Raw genomic sequence first — 16932 nt, forward strand, 5'->3', positions numbered from 1 at the left:
CCTCATGTGGACAAGCGGCATACTGCAGACTCGCGACATCCTAATACGTTACTAAGCTTTTGATTTATTTTGAAATCCAGCCCGGAAGCATCAACGGAACAAGCTAGTTGGAGCTAAGTGCCTAGCTTGTCGTCACGACGCCGTTTCCCGTTCAAATAATGTAGAATTGGTCGGTTTGAAGGCACTTTATTGGTTTACTGACGTCCTGTTCTTCCCAAGATGGTTCCCACCGAGGACGCGTCTGCCAGAAAGAGAGAAATTGAGGAGAAACTCCAGCAGGTGGCAATTTCCTCCTTCGTTTGTTTACTAACCAAAGCAACACCGCGACTGATGTGTTTGCGTCTTTTTAATCTTCGATTTGGAATGGACGATCAACACTGATGTGTTTGCGTCTTTTCAATTTTCGATCTAAAGCGACGTGTCTCCTTCCTTCCTCACTTTCCAATGTACAGGAACAAGAAACGTTGGCCTTCATCCGCGAGAACTTGGAGAAGAGCGATCAGCTGACAAATGGGATGGTGAGGAAAAACACCAGTGTGTACTAGACCTAGCTTTAGTGTCTGTGCTCGGCGGTGGACGTGGAATCCACTTCATCGGGCCGTGCATGGCTAGGAAGTCGTTGGCTGCCATCGACGTCCAAGTGCCCTGACGCCACTGGCTCGCTTGTTGTTGTCAGGTGTCCATCCTGTCGTCTTTCGAGAGCCGCCTGATGCAGCTGGAGAACGCCATCATTCCGGTACACAAGCAGACGGAGAACCTGCAGCGTCTGCAGGACAACGTGGACAAGACGCTGTCCTGCATGGACCACGTCATCAGCTACTACCACGTGGCCAAGGACACGGACCGCATCATCCGAGAGGGGTGAGTCGCCGCCGCCGCGTGGACGGGGAGATGGCCCACGCCGTGGAACGCCGCCCACTTTGCCTCTCAGGCCCACGGGTCGGCTGGACGAGTACCTGGCGTGCATCGCCAAGATCCAGAAGGCCGTGGAGTACTTCCAGGACAACAATCCCGACAGCCCCGAGCTCAACACCGTGGTACCGGCTGCACTTTGATGCCGTCTCGCGGGCCCCGTAGCGCCACTTTTTTTTTTTTTTTGCCCCTGTCTCGCCACTCGCCTCCCCTCAAGCCGGCGTCTGGCTCGTTTCGTCGCAGAAGGGGCGCTTGGAGAAGGGCAAGGAGCTGCTGGAGGCGGAGTTCCGCAGCCTGCTGACCCGCTACAGCAAGCCGGTGCCGCCCGTCCTCATCCTGGACGCCATCGGCGGCGACGAAGAGCTGGAGGCGGCCGAGGACGTGCTGCTGGAGCACCTCCCGCAGGCCGTCCTCCACGACATCATCTGCATCGGCGGCTGGCTGGTGGAGTACGGACGCAATCAGGGTAAATTAGGTTGGCGGTGGGTGGCGGTGGCGGCGGCGTTGGGTATCCCGCTCCAGCGCTGTTTTCTTCTCCCTTTCAGATTTCATGACCGTGTACTTCCAAATCCGCTCCAGTCAACTGGACCGCTCCATCAAGGGTCTGAAGGAGCACTTGCGCAAGAACAGCGCCTCGTCGGGCGCCCTCTACTCGCCCGCCGTCCAGGCCAAGCGCAAAGACACGCCCACCAAGAAGGTGCCCAAGAGGCCCGGTAAGAAGCCGCCAGCCCGCCTCACTTGGCTTTCCCTCGCCGGCCACGTTGGACGTGTCGCACCCGACCACTTTGGCCACGTCCAACGTGGCCGCTCTGCCTCGTCGCCCCGGGCGGAGGACCGCTAGGCATACGCCTTTGGATTGGATGGCCGCACATTTATCAATACTACATCTGGTGGGAAGTCCTCCACTCGTCCTGTTTTACGGCACAACAAATTGTTTGATGGGCTAATTGAGGCGCTAGCGGTCCCCCTTGGTCCACGCGTCTGCGGGGGTCGCACGGGATACGGAGGGGGCTCGACCTTTGTCGGCGGGCCGGGCACGCTCTGGCTGCTGTGGATTTCTCACCGGGCGGCTGTGCTTTTCTCTACTCCTTTTCTCCTTCCTTTTTCTTGCTCCTCCTGTCTGTGGGGTCTCAGGGACCATTCGCAAGGCCCAGAACCTTCTCAAACAGTACTCACAGCATGGGCTGGATGGCAAAAAGGGGGGGTCCAACCTGGCACCTCTGGAAGGTAACTTGCACTTTTTCTTCACCTTCCTCTTTTGTTCTTTTTCTGGCGGCGGTGGCGGCGGTGGCGGCAGTGGCGGCGGCGCTCGCTAGCCTTCCCATTGTAGCGGCACCGGCCACGGCTCCCAAAAGTTGACTTTTCATTTGGATCCTGGCCAAAAGTCAACGCATCTGTCCTATGATGGCGATAAAATAGATCGGCCGCCATATACGTTGGTGAACAGTTATGCCAAAGATTGTCGCCCAAGTCGGGGACATAATAGTCATACTGTAAAAAAATACATCTACATTGGAGCCAATGTTGATTTGTAATAAGTGAGTCAAAATCTACAGGAGGAAACCCGCAACGCCCCCCAATGGCATGTAGTGGTAGTGGGGCTCTATTTCGATCTTTCTCCCGCCTTTTTCTCCCCCTTGCGCATCCGCTGGGGCTTTTCTCGGGTGTTTGCGGTGCGCTCACGTTTAGCTCGGGTGTTTGGTGGCGGGTCTTTCGGTCGGGGAGATGGGCTCCACATCCCCAAACCATACCCCCCCCCCCCCCCTTCCCGGACCCCTGACTAGGTCCGTCTCAGCAGGTCACGATCGCGACCCGCGAGTCAGGCACGGCGCCGAGGCTCCGGCCGACAAGCTCGCCGGCCCCCCAGGTGAGCGGCCGGCGAGGGCTTTTTGTTCCACGGCGGTCGGACTCGGTTGCGTCGGAAGCGGCGGGAAGGAACGCTGGCGCGGCCGCAGCTTTTCTGACCCCGTGCCCTCCCCCCGATTGGCGTGCGCCGGCCAGGCAGGGACGAGGCGCTGGACGCGGAGATGGACGCGTACATCCACTGCATCAGCGCCTTCGTCAAGCTGGCGCAGAGCGAGTACGCCCTCCTGTGCGAGGTGATCCCCGAGCACCACCAGAAGAAGACCTTTGACTCGCTGATTCAGGTATAGCCCCGCCGCTAGCCGCTGGTCAAATGGGCCGTGACGTAGCGTGACGTGGCGTGACGTTGCAGGAGGCCCTGGACAACCTGATGCTGGAGGGCGACAACATCGTGGGCGCGGCCCGCCGCGCCATCCTGCGCCACGACTACTCGGCCGTGCTGACCATCTTCCCCATCCTGAGGCACCTGAAGATCAACAAGGGCGACTTTGACGCCACGCTGCAGGTAGGCGTCCCGCTCCGGCCAGCCGCTCCGGCCCGTCCGTTTTTTGCCGCTGACTTTGCCGCCCCCGAAGGGGACGGCGGCCGGGACCAAGAACAAGCTGCCGGCGCTCATCGCGTCCATGGAGAGCATCGGCGCCAAGGCGCTGGAGGAGTTTGCCGACAGCATCAAGGTACCTCCCGGCCGTGGTTTTGCCCCGCCGCCCTGGCTTTTCCTCCTTCGGCCCCCGTCGTCCTTCCTCGGCGCTGGCGTTCTTCGGCCAAAAGGTGTTTTTTTTCTTCTTTTATCCACCTGGCCATTGTCCTCTCTTTCCCGTCAGAACGACCCCGACAAAGAGTACAACATGCCCAAGGACGGCACGGTGCACGAGCTGACCAGCAACGTACGTGAGGCGGACTCGGCTCCGAGGCATTTCCGTCCGTCCGTCCGTCCATCGGTCCGTCCTTTTTTTCTGTGCCCTCCCTTGCAGGCCATCCTCTTCCTGCAGCAGCTGCTGGACTTCCACGAGACGGCGGGCGCCATGCTGGCCTCGCAAGGTACGCTAGGTAGCGCGTTAGCATCCGAGTTCCTCTCCTGATCCTCACGCTTTATTCATTGTTTGTTGTTTTTTTTTTTGGGTTCTTTTTTTCCCCGGCGTATTCTTTGTCCGCTATGTCCTGGCCGCCCGCCGCCCCTCCTTTCCGTCACCTTTGTGTCTATTGGGACCGGAGCTCGCTGATGTTTCTACTTGCCGTGCACTAACCTCTGGCTTTTTCCTTCTTCTGCTTCTTCTTTGTTGTTGTCGGGGCGCTTTTAGTCCTTGGGGACACTTACAATATCCCCTTAGACCCCCGAGGTAAGCACGGCCCCTAGAGGCGTTGGGGATTGGGCGTTTTGTCTCTCAACCTGGCCTCTGTCTCGCCTTCCCCGCCAGAATCCACGTCCACGTCCAGCAGTTACACGTCGGACTTCAACAAGCGGCTCCTGAGCACGTATATCTGTAAAGTTCTGGGGAACCTCCAGCTCAACCTGCTCAGCAAGTCCAAAGTGTACGAGGACTCGGCTCTCGGCGCCATCTTCCTCCACAACAACTACAATTACATCCTCAAGTCTCTGGAAAAGTCAGAAGGCAAACGCCCACCCTCCCGTGGCGGCCACGTCACCTAGCATTTGCGCGTGCGTGCGTGCTTGCGTGTGTCCAGGTCGGAGCTGATCCAACTTGTGACGGTGACTCAGAGGCGAGCGGAGACTTCCTACCGAGAACTCATCGAGCAACAGATTCACGTTTACCAGCGCAGGCACGTGCATCCACCGTGTCTTTTGTTTGTCCTCCTCGGCTGACTCTGCCTCTTCTGCTCTTTCCACGCCCTCGGGGACACGCCCTGGGGGACACGCCCTCGGGGACACGCCCTCGGTGACACGCCCACGCTGCCACGCCTCCTCCAACCCTTCTCCACCACCGCTCTTCCCCTCTCTCAGCTGGATAAAAGTGACGGAACACCTGACCGAGCGGAACCTTCCCCTTTTCCAGCCCGGCGCCAAGGTGGGCGACCCCGCCCACGCCGTAGACGGAACATGTCATCCATAGATTAGCGCTGGCCGTCCGAGATCTCTTTGGACTCCCACGCTAGCTTGGGACATTCCGGACGTGGGGCGACGCGCTCGTTTTAAGACTTTCAAATCCAATTCCATTCAATAATCACCACACGCTCCTCCCCTTTCAGCTCAAGGACAAAGAACGGCAGGTCATCAAGGACAAATTCAAGGTGAGGAAAGAGCGGCGGCGGCGGCGGCCAGTCTCGCCGCGGCTGGCTGACGTACCGCCGCCGCCGCCACCGGCAGGGCTTCAACGATGGTCTGGAGGAGATGTGCAAGATCCACAAGGGTTGGGCCGTGCCAGACAAGGAGCAGAGGAACTTCATCCGACGGGCTCAGAGGACCGTCGTCAGCGACGCCTACGCCGCCTTCCTGCGCAGGTGATCCCCGGTAGCTGGCTTTTTGGGGGGTCCGACGTGCGCTCACGTGACCTGTCGCACGGCCGCTAGATGCGCCGACCTGCCCTTCACCAAGAACCCCGACAAGTACCACAAGTATCGACCGGAGGAGGTGGAGGAGATGATTGACAGACTTTTCGACACCTCCGCTTGACGCTGCGCTTTGGCCCCGCCCGCTTGGGGAAAATACCGCTCCAGAAATAAAGCCGTCCAACTTTGACAAAGGAAAACAAAGAGTGCAACCTTGATTTTTTGGGGGGAAATTCCTAATTATAAGCCCGCAGGGAGGAGCTACTTAAAGTAAGTATCGTAAAGCTTTTTCTTCTTTAAAAACGACATAGTAAAGAAAGGTTTTTTTTATAAGGCATCGCTGGATTTCCGTGCAGTCAACTTGTGGCAGGGGCGTTCATTTCCGCCCTACGGGGAGTTTCAGAAGAGAGTGGCGGCCGTGCGAGCCAATGGGAAGCCTCGCTTGTTCGCCGTCGACCAATGGCCGCGCAAAGAGCCCTTGCGCGCTTCAAAACCTTTAGTAACAGGGCGGCCAGGTAAGTCACCGTGTGCTGGCATTCTTTGGGTTTAGATGAACAAAGTAGACAGCAGGCGTGTCTGCGCGAGATGCTCGGCCGTCTTCACCTTCCTTTTCCGCCCGTGACGAGATCTTTGGCGCCTGACTTTGTTTATGTTTTTTTTCCTTTTTTTCTCGCAATCCTAAATCTCGGAGGGAGCGTTTCGCTCGGGCTAGCTTAGCGCACTTGAGCTAACTCAATTCGGCCGCTCAACTCAACTCTTCGACGCGCTACAAAAGTGAGCTAGCGGCTGCCAACAGCTGGACATGGAGATGGAGACGAAAATGGATTTGGAAATGGAGATGAAAATGGAGTTGGAAACGGAGATGAAAATGGAAATGATGGAGATGGAGCGGCAGCTCGTCCGGAAGCTCGTCCGAAACGGGGCTCGCTCGAGAGGAATCGCCTGACGAATCCATTTCACTCTCGAGGGACAGATGACTAGAAACGCTACAACTCAGGTGAATGCGCACCAATTGATGGGCGACTTCTGCAAGTGAGCATTTGAGGGGGATTTGGATTTTTCTTGGACGTGAGATGTCCTGACTTTCTCTACTTTCTTAACCAAGTCTTTCAAAATAAAGGCTAAATAATCAACCACTTTCACTCACTTCAAAAGAAGTTAACTCATTGGTGATCAATATTTTGGAAACGGAACACTTTTCCCAAACTTGACAGGACGTGACCCAAAATGGGGTCCCGGGAATACCCCAACATCAACAGGACGTGACCCAAAATGGGGTCCCGAGAATACCCCAACATCAACAGGACGTGACCCAAAATGGGGTCCCGGGAATACCCCAACATCAACAGGAAGTCACCCAAATCAGTAGGAGGTGGCCCGAAATCTCTGGAAGTGACCCAGATGAGCCCCAAATCAACAGGAAGCCATTCGTGAACAGAAAGTGGTTGATAACATCCATTCGTTTGCCCCCCCTCCCAAACAAAATGGACGTCTAGAACTGTCAATGGGAAAAGAAGTTCAGATGTTTGGAATTGCAGCCTCTGGACAGTACATTTCCCGTGCCGTTGATTGCAGATGATTGACATTTAGCTCCTCCAAGTTGCTTCGCCCCGGCACGCGGCCACTGTCTGCGGCGCTCTCGTCCAGCGGACGACGACAACGCCGCACACGAGCATGGACTCGAAGGTACAACATTCTTCTTTTTAAGTTGGGATGTTTTTGAAATGCTATTGGGTAGTGGAATACTTTTCAGTCTGAATTGACATACTTTGTCAATGGCGTCCAGCTTTAAAAAAAAACATTTGTTCTTCCCCCAGCCAAGATGCACCCAGTTTATTACTAGTAGACATTACGATCCATTTGCAGGGACAAGATGACAGCAAAAAATACAAAACAAAGAACATTTGATTGGTAAATCCTCACATTTATACGCATCCAAAAGTGAGCAATCAAATGATAAGTATTGCTAAAACTATATATTACAACGATTGAAACTAAAATGCATCACGTCAATAATATAACAAGACACATTTGAAAGGATTGTTTTCATTCTGCGCCTTAGCGGCGAGCGCGAGTATTGCGTGTGGTGGCGGGCCTGTCGGGCGCATGCGCACACGGGCGCTCGTGTGTTTGTCAGCTCAAAGCCGAGCGAGCAGCTAGCCGCCATTTTCTCAGCGTCTCTCCCTAAAAGCGGAGAAAAAGACGAGCGTTCAACGGCCGCTCTGAGCACATTCGGGCCGTCGCAAAACGGCGTTTTGACCGCCAGAGGCTCTCCGCTTGACCCGGCGAAGCCCGGGAGGACTTGTTCGACGGCCTGCTGCTGAAATTGGCCGCGGCGAGGCGAGCGAGGGAGCGAACGAGCGAGGGGAGCGGGTGAACGAACGAACGAAAGAGCGAGCGAGCGAGCAAGGTGTAGCTCGGTGATTCGTCCACTGCCTCAATCCGGAACGAAGCCGAGTGGCCCCCGCCAGGCGGGCCCCCGGTGGCAATTTTTGGAGCAAATTGATGGCATAGACGTCCGTTCCAGCCGCCTTTTTTTGCCCTTGCCCCCCTCCCAGTCCCCTCCCACCCAAGTGCAGGGAATTGTTAGCCGAATTCCCTCGGATAGAGCAACTCGTCACGTGGTAGGTTCCTCCTTTTTCTTTGTTAGCCTCGGCCGAGCTAGCTCGCGGTGTTTCCAAGTCACTGTCGTCGTCCGCTCTACGGCTTTCCGGGGGTGGTGGCGGCGGCGGCGGTGGTGGTGATGCTTGCGGTGGGGGGGCGAACGAACGGACGGAAGGACGCGACGCCTAGCCTCGCGCTGCGTTGCGGCCGCACGTCCGACGTCGGCCCGTTCCCCGCACGCTAAAGCGTCACGGTGGGTCGTCGAGCGAACGCAGCTTCGCGAAAGCGGAGAGGCCCGCGACGGACGTACGCCGCTTGACAATCCCACCGAAAGCTTGGCGGTGGCTCGGGCTTTGCTTTGGTCGGGTTTGTTGCATCAGCGGCGGCGCAGTTAGCCGCGCTAACGTTAGCCACCTCGCTCGATGACATATCCCCCCCTCCCCCGGTCGACTGGCGCCAACGCGAGGGCGTACGTTTAGTAAACAGCGACCAGACATTTTGGACGTTTACACATATTCGCGCGTGCCCGCCCGCGCCCACGGACACGCGCGTGCTCAACGCTCCGAGATGCGCCCTTTTTGGGGCGGGGACGAGGGCGACGGCGGGAGACCACCGTGTTTATGTGCTAAAAGGCAACATTACATAATGGACTTCGGAAGTCCCAACATGGCGCGGCGCGGAAAGTGCAGCCACCCAACGAGCGAGGCCGTTCACGTGACGGACGGGAGAGCCGTCCGTGTCATGTTCGTCACGACCTTTCATGTGCACGCGACGCAGCCCTTTGACACAATAGCGGCAATGTGGAGCAGACGCCATGACGTCATGGGGGCCAAATCCGGCGACTTAGCAACACCTGTAGGAAGCCTACCCGCCTTTCTGCCCTCGGTTTTCAAACGACACTCGGATGTGGCCGAAGGCAGACCGTGTTTTCTTTTTTGGCGGACGGGGAGTGTCGTTTTCGCGCTCCTCCCGCGGACCGACACAACCTGTACTTGACGTTTCCCGCGCCTGTCGCCGGGCCGGGACTTTTAACCCCGACCGCAGCCAGCTGGCCACGTTTTGTTTTTGAGCGCGGGGACGCCCGGAAGTGGATTCCAGCCGCGTTCGGCCTGGTCCGTCCGATCCGACGTCGTCCGTGAGCGAGTCGGTCATTTCAATGGGTCACGAAAGCACCAAAGAGTTTTTGACGTGGTGCCCGCTGTGTCGCCGGGGTGGACCCCCACCCCCAAGTGTTGATGTTACAATGAGGTAAAAAGGAGTATTCTGTCAAGGTCAAATAATAGCTGTCATTGAATGGCAATCCATTCAAAGTCCAGGGGGTGTGAAGCTTTGTTCTTTGGCTGCCGGCCGTCACGTTAATTCCCGCTTTCAAAATACGTAGAGGAGTAGTGGCGCCAAAGGTATTTTGTGGGTGAACGCACGCACTAACGCCTCTGTCCTCTTTCCACAGGCTGTCCTTCGGGGGGGCAGTAAGCGGGGGGCGTGGAGCAGGCCGCCGTGCCCGTCCCTCTGCGCTGCATGGCTGCGATGGCGCCCGCTCTCACCGACGCCCCAGCCGAAGCTCACCACATCCGTTTCAAACTGGCCGCCCCTTCGTCGAGTCTGTCGCCGGGCGGCGGCGGCAGCGGCGGCGAGAACCGCGCCGACTCCACCGATATCCTGGTCCGTGGCTCGCCCAAGCGCAAGGCGGCCCCCGAAGACACGGAGGCGCAGCAGGAACAGCAACGGTCGCCTCAGGGCGACTCCCTGGGGAAGCTCCAGCCCCTGGTGGCGTCCTACCTGTGCTCGGACGTGACGCCGGTCCCCCCCGGCAAAGAGTCCATCACGCTGCAAGGGGTCCTCCTCAAGCAGTCGGTCCTGAAGAGCCACCGAATCCTGCCCGGCTCTCTGCTCAACGGCGGCGGTGGCCACGCCGCCCAACTTTCGCCCGGCCGGCTCAAAAGACCCGCCGGCGGCGGCGGCGGGCGACCCGTCAACGGCCTGGCCAAGAATCCACCCCCCGCCGCCGCCGTGTCGGTCAACGGCGACGAGCCCCCCGCCGAGGGATCCCCGGGAGCCCTCTCGGACCGGCGGCCGCCGTCGACCGCCGCGGCGGCCACCACCACCGTGACCACCGGCGCGGCCACGTCGCCCGCGCCCTCCCCGGCCAGTCCCTCGCGGCAAGACCCGGAGAGGCCGGGGGTCCCCCCATCCCGCGCCTCCCCCTGGGAGACTCGGGCGGCGGAGCGCGCCCGCCTCAACGGATGCCGGCAAGCGGAGATCGAGGGCCGGCTGCGGCGGCTGCGTAAGCGCCTGCAGGTGGTGCAGGCCAAGCAAGTGGAGCGCCACGTGCAGCAGCAACTAGGCGGCTTCTTGGACGTGGCCGCCGGCCGCCTCTCGGCCGGCGGGCGGCGGGAACGAGAGCGGGAGCGGCCCTCCGGCCCCTGGAGGCGCCAGCCGGCGGGCGAGCGCGACGCCCTGGCCCGCTTCCTCAAGAGCGGCTCGGTGCCGCTGGAACTGGAGCGCCTGTGCCTCAGCGGCTCGGCCAACCTGCGCTCGGCCGAGAGGGCCTTCGACTCGGACGTGACCGAGAGCAGCTCCGGCGGCGACTCGGACCTGGAGGAGGACCAGCTGAGCCGGGCCGACGTGGACCGCCGACACGTTAAAATGTGAGTGCCCGAAACCGCGCCGTTACATGGTGGGGGAGGGGGAGGGGGGTGAAAACGGGGCTCGGGCTGGTCGGGCTGCCGTCTTGATAGTTTGCTTTCCGGCCGACGGTCGCCCCGCCGTGGACGCCGTCGCCGTTTGAGGCGGCAGATTGGGCTAGAAATGAAGTGGAGTTGATGCGCGTGCGTGGGTGCCAGCCTTTTATGCCATCGTCCCTCCTGCGCGTGACACAATTAGGAAACCATCTGGACAAATGCAACTGTACTCAAAGTGGCGCACGGCGGGCCAAACTGCCGCCTCGGCCGTTATGTCGGGCCGATGCGTGGATTATTTTTTCCCTCCATCGTTTGCACTGTGGCTTTGATCGGCTCTAAATTGGCGGCATTTGCCTTTGTCTTTCCCGGCTTTTGCGCCGCCGATCAAGATTTCTCAAACGCGGCACGCCCGGCCCGTCTCCATCACACGAGACCGACGGGGGCGGCGCCGGCGAGTGGCTTACCGGTCGGTGCCATTGGACGAACGGTGTCTGTCCTTTGGGCTGGCTTTTGTCCCCCAGTCTGGGCCGCTCCAATTTTGAAACATCTGGCTTCCTAAACACGGAAAGCCAGCCCGAAGGCCCGCCCATTTGCCAGCCTGCCACTCTGACTGGTTATGTAACAAGCCCTGGCTTCCATTCCCCTCTCTGGCTTTTTATGTAACGACTAGCGCAGTTGTTTCCTGCCCACGCCCATTCGGCGGGTCCGGGGACGCTTTCCGGAAGGGAATATTGGACTGGGCTCCAGTGGCTTCAGTCTCGGTGCTACCACTTATTTTTCTTCCGTGGCTTAGTGGGACCCGTTGACTAAAGAATGCCCAAATATGCTCCACCACTATCAAAATCCAGTTCATTCTAGCAGCAAATTTCAAAGAAAAAAAAGAAAGCAAGAAAATGAGAGCAAATTTCAAGTGAGCCTTGCTCACACGAAAACAAGTAAAGGGCGGTCCTCACGCCGCATTTCCGTTTCCACACTGGGATACTTTGGCAGGCTTTCCTGCTTGCTGGTTGAGCAACAGTGCTAATCTCGGGACGGGCTAAAAGTCACCGCGCGTTTATCTCGGGAAGAGTTGCTCTGCCTTTTGCCTGACCGTCTTTGTTCTCAAGGCCCACGGGTAGTTTGGCGTGCCAAGCCATGATCGAGATCATTTCTTTTTCTGTGCCTGGCCTTTTTTTTCACGGGCATTCTGCCACCCCCTAGTGGCCAGTGTGAGATGTTGACGTGGTAGAATTCCAAATGGAACGTCTATAAGCAGTGTCTTTTTTTATATTGGCCAGAAGGTCTTGGCACCAATAAAATGGCTTTGTGTTTTTCAGCTGGAAACGCGCCGAGAGCCGCTACACCCTGGAGCGGGCGGCCATCATCAGTCACTGGAACTGGCTGCAGGCGCACATCTCCGACCTGGAGTACCGCATCCGCCAGCAGACGGACATCTTCCGTCAGATTCGCGCCAGCAAGGTGGGATCCCCTCGTCGTCGAAGCCGCCGCCGCCGCCGCCACTCTGGCCCGGCCGGCCTCTGACAGCCCTTTTCTTTTCCCCTTTGAGCGCAGGGCTCGCTGGAGTTGGGCGGGCTCGCACCTCGAGAAGCCAAGACGGAGCAGGCCGACGCGCAGGTAACCTCCTCCGTCCGGGATCGGAGTGGGGGCGGTGCCGTTTCCCACGGGAAACTCACTCTCATTGGCCGCAGGACGCGGGCCCGGAGCACGCCGGCGCCGCCGAACCTTGGAAAGGCCAGAACGGGCAGCCGCTCAACGGCGTCCTGGGCAGGTACGCTCCGGGGGGGGAGCCCAGGGCGTTAACGGGCCACCCGTTAACGGGGGAACCGCGTCCCCGCAGGGCGACGGAGAGCGCGGACGGCGCGGCGGCCCGCACGCGCCCGCTGCTGGGCTGGAGGCGACGCAGGCTGGTCCGACCCGACGCCGTGGCCGACCTCCGTGGAAAGGTGAGCTCCCCCCCGCCCAGTCGCTCTCTCGTCTCGACTGACCGGCCACCGACCTTGACAGGCGGTGCGACGGAGCGGCGGGGCCTGCGGGATCAACCCCGCCTGCGTGATGTGCGGCGGGCACCCCGTCCCCAGGGAGGACCCCCGCTTCCAGCTGCCCGTCCTGGAGCGTCTGTCGGGACTGGACCCGGGCGTCCACCCCATCCTCTCCTTCCCGGACGGTGGGTGCGGTCGTGTCTCTCTGTGCCGGTTCCGGCCGGCCGTGTGCTCCCGGGCCGCTTGCCAACGCTTGCCAACGCTTGCCAATGCTTGTCAACGCTTGCGCGCAGACGTGGGCGTGGGACTTCGCGTCCAGCAGGCCATGAAGACTTGCTGGAGCGGGCGCTCGCCGGAGAGGAGCAAGCCCCTCAAGAAGTTCTCGCTCAAGCGCAAGCTGTCCTCGTCCAAAGAGAAGCACAAGTTCACCAGCTCGCTCATGGCAGTCCGTGAGTTTGCGTCCGGGCCGCCGCCTGCTCTCCTCCTCGGGCCAAACGCGGGGCGGCTCACTGACGGGCGCCCACCCCCGGCAGGACTGAGCCACTACAAGAACCGGGCCGACAAGTCCGGGACCCCGGAGGGCTGCAAGGCGGAACGACTGGCCGGCGCCGCCCCGCCGCTGGGCCCGTACGACCGGGGCTACGGACGCAAGCGATCGCGAGAGCACTCGGCGGACGGGAGCGACGGTGAGGAGACGGGTAGCGCCGTCTGGCCGGGCGCCCCCTTTCCCCCTTCCCGCTTTTTAAAGGTGCGCTCCCCACAGCCTCTCCCAAGTTCTCGGCAGAGTCGGCCGCCTGCCCGCCGCTGCCGTCGTCTTCGTCGTCGGGCCTCCACAGCCCGGCGTCCCGGCCCCCCCTCACCCCGTCGGACGTCCCGCCCGGCACGATGGTAAGCGCGCCGCCGCCGCCGGTCGACGGGCCGGCCTCTGGGCCCGCCCCGCTAATTGCGCCGGCGGCGTCCTCCAGCTGCAGCCCGTCAGACGCAGGCGGGGCGAAAGCTCTTTCGACATCAACAACATCGTCATTCCCATGTCGGTGGCCGCCACCACCCGAGTAGAGAAGCTCCAGTACAAGGAGATCATCACGCCCAGGTAAGACGTCCCCCCCCCACCCAGCGAGTGAGCGGTGCCCGACCTTGACCGAGCCCCCTTGGGGATTATCTGTCCAGCTGGCGAGCCGCGGACGTCGCGCCACTGCCCGCGCCCGACAACGAAGAGTGTCCGGAGGTGAGTGTTTTTTTTCTTTCTTTCTTTCTCCCCTTTCCCGACCGACCGACCTACTGACTGACCTTGGCCTCGAGAGAATGAGAAGTGATTATTCATTAAAACTCCTAAGGTGCTTGGGCCCAAACAAACAGCAGCTGACTGCAATCCACTGATGGCACCTGTAACATACCAGAGTTGCACCGACCTTAGAACCAAAGCACCCCCGCAGTGGTACGGGGGAGGGGGGAGCCTTTCCTTTCCCAAGCTGTCCAGCACCGACCGACCGAGCTGACTGACAAACTTGAAGGTGTGGGGGTTGGGCCAAAAGAAGCAGCTGATACCAATTCACTGATTGCACTCGCAGGACACGCAGTATTGCGGAAAGTTTTACTCAGTTGAGGTTGAGACCAAAGCACTCACTTTGGCCTTTATATATATATATATATATATATATATTTTTTTTTAGTTTGTCCAGCCCTGTTAAATAAATGCCTAGTGTTGTGGGACACTACGTCTTCCTTCATGTGTCCAATACTTCAATTTCTTTGAGGCTCCCCCTCTCTTCAACGGCCCACGTTTGAAATAGGTCCCAAAAAAAATCCTTATCTGGCTTTGACACTTTATACCAGGCAGCTTTTGTGATCCATCTAGCACATACATAGGTGAAAAAGTTGCATCAGTGGGGGTTGGGCTGTTGTGAGTGAAGAGGGAGGGAGGGAGGGGGAGAGAGGAGGGCGGTTGGGAGGGAGCATCTTCTGGTTGGAGTCGTCCCGCACTGACCGAGCTGACTGGCAAACTTGGAAGGTGTGGGGGTTGGGCTGTGACAAGCAGCTGATGCCAATCCACTGATTGCGCTTGTGTCACACTAGTATTGTGGAAAGCTTTCCTCTTTAGAAGTTGAAACCAAAACACTGACTTTTGGCCTTTTTTGCTATATCTTCCCTCTTAGGTCTAATGCTTCAATTGTTTTTTAGGCACTCACTCACTCTTCAAAGGTCAAAGGTTTGCTCTTTGATGGCTCACATTTGAAATAGCTAAAAATAATAGTTAGCTTTTTGTTTTGCAAGCCACCCAGCAAACACATAGCTGTGTGTGTCAATCAATGGGGGTTGGGCAGCTGTGGGTGAGAAGGGGGGAGATTTTGGCTCAAGCAACTGAGCTGACTGACAAACTTGAAGCAGCGGGGGATGGGCTGAAACAAGCAGCACATACATAGGTGAAAAAGTTGAATGGACGGGGGCGAGGAGGAGGGGGGAGCTTTCTACTCAAGCCTTCTTCCAGAAGCGAGCTGAGCTGACAAACTTGAAGCAGCCTCGGGGGTTGGGCTGTGACAAGCAGCTGACGCCAATCCACTGATTGCACTCGTGTCACACTAGTATTGTGGAAAGTTTCCTCTTTAGAGCTTGGAACGAAAAGCTGCACCCACTGCCGATTGGAATAGTTTGCCCACCCCCCACTGACAATCGACCTTTGGGTGTGGTTTTCCAGGTGGAGGACTTGTCAGACGCCGCCTTTGTGCAACTCCATCAGCCGTACGAGGACCAGGAGCGCTCCCGCTGGACCTGGATGGCCTTGGCGCCGGCCAAGCGGAGGGGCAGCAGGTGAGTGGCCCGGTCTCCGGCCCCGTCTGTCCCGCCAGGCTCCGCCCTCACCCGGAGCCGCTCCCCTCTGGGCCAGGTCGTACAAGTCGGCGGACGGGCGCACCACGCCGCTGTTGTGCGGCACCAACCCCCCGACCCCGCAGCCGGCCTCGCCCGAGCACGACTACGGCCACCTGGCCTCGCCCGTCAGCCCCCCCAGCCCCGACACGCCCTGCTCGCGAGACTGGCACCGCCCGGCGTCCAGCGAGGACACCCGCTGCTCCACACCCGACTTGGCCTTCGAGGAGAGGGTAAGAAGCCGACGCTCGCTCGCTGGCGGGCGGCCCTATCCGGACCCCGTGGCTATATTTTTTAATGTAACTTTTTGTGTGTCCGCCTCCAGACGGTGGCGCCGTGGGAGCGGCGAAACTTCCCGATGCCCGAAGACCCGGCGCCGGAGCCCGAGCCGCGGAGCCCGCCGGCGGGGCGCCGGCGCGACTGGGAGGACGGCGAGCCTTCCTGTTGCCACGAAGACGAGCGGTCGTGAGCCCGCGTGACCGACGGATGGATGGCCCGCCGGCGGCGGCGTGAGCGCGCTTCCTGTTGTTTGATATTCAAACACCAGCCTAATTCTTTCACGGTTTTTAGTGAAGACTGCGCGGATTGGCGTCCTGGTGGTGGTGGTGGGGTAGGGGTGGGGGGAGGTTTGCCTAACGCGCTAGCACACAATGTAGCGGCTCCTCCAAATGTGGCCATAGGGTGTTTTTCTATCCTCGACTTGGCTCGTACTTTCCGTGTACATTTTAGTGGAGTGACTAATGAGGAAAAAAAGGAGAAAAAGAGTCCGCGGCCGGGCCGCCCCCCACCCCCTCCCATACCCCTGGGCCCCCTCCCCCAACAAAGTGGTACATTTCACACCTGAGCGGAGCACTTGTTGACCCGAGCGGTTTTCTTTTTTCCATTCCCGACACGTTTGTACGTGGTGTGTTCCGGCGTAACCTTGTGCGTCTTTTGAGCGGCCAAGCGTTCATTCCTACCCGTCGTCGCGGGCGGGCCACGCCAACGCCACGCCTGGCTCGCCCCGTCCCGTCCGTCGACTTTGACTATGCAAAAGTTAAAAGGGGGGTCAAAAAAAAGGGACCCCACCGAGTTTGCTTTTGGCCACAGCACCCCATCACTGTTCTCTCTCCCGCCCTCTATCTCTCTCTCCTCAGTAGTGACGTCACATGTTGATGTACATGTTGGATTGTTGCAGCAGTTCTCACTATTGTTTGCTTTTTGTAAATAGTTCCATTAAAAACATTTATGTTCAGCTCGGAGCACTTTTTCTTACTTTTTTTTTCTTAGTCCGTGTTTTCCCAGTGACTTGAACTGGATACATGTATATATTCAATTTCCTCATTTCTCCTTTTAAATCAATAATTGTACATTTTTTTAATCATTTTTTTCTGTTTTTAGTTCATTTTGTCAAATCTAAAAATATATTTTTTTTAAACGCTAAAATAAACATTGCTTCAGATCTGTAAAACCAGAATATTCAGGGCTTTTAATCTATTTGAAAAAAATCTAAATCTAATATCTCAAATAGTCTCCCCCACGTGACT

The 16932-nt window shown here is 58.5% G+C and overlaps 2 protein-coding genes across 13 annotated transcripts; both read left to right on the forward strand.

The window, feature by feature from the left end:
* Positions 1–69: 69 nt before the first annotated feature.
* Positions 70–5493, forward strand: exoc7 (exocyst complex component 7). Of its 9 annotated transcripts, XM_077739434.1 has the most exons (20): positions 70–279; positions 453–518; positions 677–861; positions 932–1037; positions 1156–1378; positions 1458–1625; positions 2047–2139; positions 2711–2779; positions 2914–3059; positions 3128–3280; positions 3351–3449; positions 3597–3659; positions 3747–3813; positions 4074–4112; positions 4191–4377; positions 4459–4554; positions 4736–4799; positions 4981–5022; positions 5099–5232; positions 5302–5493. In XM_077739434.1, exons 1-20 carry the CDS (start codon positions 220–222, stop codon positions 5402–5404), a joined length of 2163 nt encoding a protein of 720 aa, XP_077595560.1. In that variant the 5' UTR covers positions 70–219; the 3' UTR covers positions 5405–5493. The 9 variants fall into 9 exon arrangements, with proteins under 9 accessions (XP_077595560.1, XP_077595561.1, XP_077595562.1 ...); XM_077739435.1 differs by lacking the exon at positions 4074–4112; XM_077739436.1 differs by lacking the exon at positions 2711–2779.
* Positions 5494–5777: 284 nt separating this feature from the next.
* Positions 5778–16640, forward strand: LOC144211894 (KAT8 regulatory NSL complex subunit 1-like). Of its 4 annotated transcripts, none has more exons than XM_077739425.1 (15): positions 5778–6966; positions 9335–10532; positions 11882–12023; positions 12117–12179; positions 12254–12333; positions 12403–12508; positions 12570–12729; positions 12838–12993; positions 13078–13230; positions 13308–13432; positions 13510–13634; positions 13712–13769; positions 15237–15349; positions 15426–15639; positions 15732–16640. In XM_077739425.1, exons 2-15 carry the CDS (start codon positions 9403–9405, stop codon positions 15873–15875), a joined length of 2769 nt encoding a protein of 922 aa, XP_077595551.1. In that variant the 5' UTR covers positions 5778–6966; positions 9335–9402; the 3' UTR covers positions 15876–16640. The 4 variants fall into 4 exon arrangements, with proteins under 4 accessions (XP_077595551.1, XP_077595549.1, XP_077595552.1 ...); XM_077739423.1 differs by lacking the exon at positions 5778–6966 and adding an exon at positions 7387–7904; XM_077739426.1 differs by lacking the exon at positions 5778–6966 and adding an exon at positions 7944–8137.
* The last annotated feature ends 292 nt before the right edge of the window (positions 16641–16932 follow it).

The sequence above is a fragment of the Stigmatopora nigra genome, chromosome 18 (assembly GCF_051989575.1).
Source record: "Stigmatopora nigra isolate UIUO_SnigA chromosome 18, RoL_Snig_1.1, whole genome shotgun sequence".
In the NCBI taxonomy this organism is placed as follows: Eukaryota; Metazoa; Chordata; class Actinopteri; order Syngnathiformes; family Syngnathidae; genus Stigmatopora; species Stigmatopora nigra.

What these genes read in the sequence shown, in the direction of transcription:
- exoc7 (XM_077739434.1), top strand. Translation starts at nt 220, where the DNA reads ATGGTTCCCACCGAGGACGCGTCTGCCAGAAAGAGAGAAATTGAGGAG. An exon ending in TTGAGGAGAAACTCCAGCAG is followed by an intron (nt 280 to 452) that starts GTGGCAATTTCC and finishes TCCAATGTACAG; the next exon opens with GAACAAGAAACGTTGGCCTT. An exon ending in ACTTTGACGCCACGCTGCAG is followed by an intron (nt 3,281 to 3,350) that starts GTAGGCGTCCCG and finishes CCGCCCCCGAAG; the next exon opens with GGGACGGCGGCCGGGACCAA.
- LOC144211894 (XM_077739425.1), top strand. Translation starts at nt 9,403, where the DNA reads ATGGCTGCGATGGCGCCCGCTCTCACCGACGCCCCAGCCGAAGCTCAC. An exon ending in GACCGCCGACACGTTAAAAT is followed by an intron (nt 10,533 to 11,881) that starts GTGAGTGCCCGA and finishes TGTGTTTTTCAG; the next exon opens with CTGGAAACGCGCCGAGAGCC. An exon ending in ACAACGAAGAGTGTCCGGAG is followed by an intron (nt 13,770 to 15,236) that starts GTGAGTGTTTTT and finishes GTGGTTTTCCAG; the next exon opens with GTGGAGGACTTGTCAGACGC.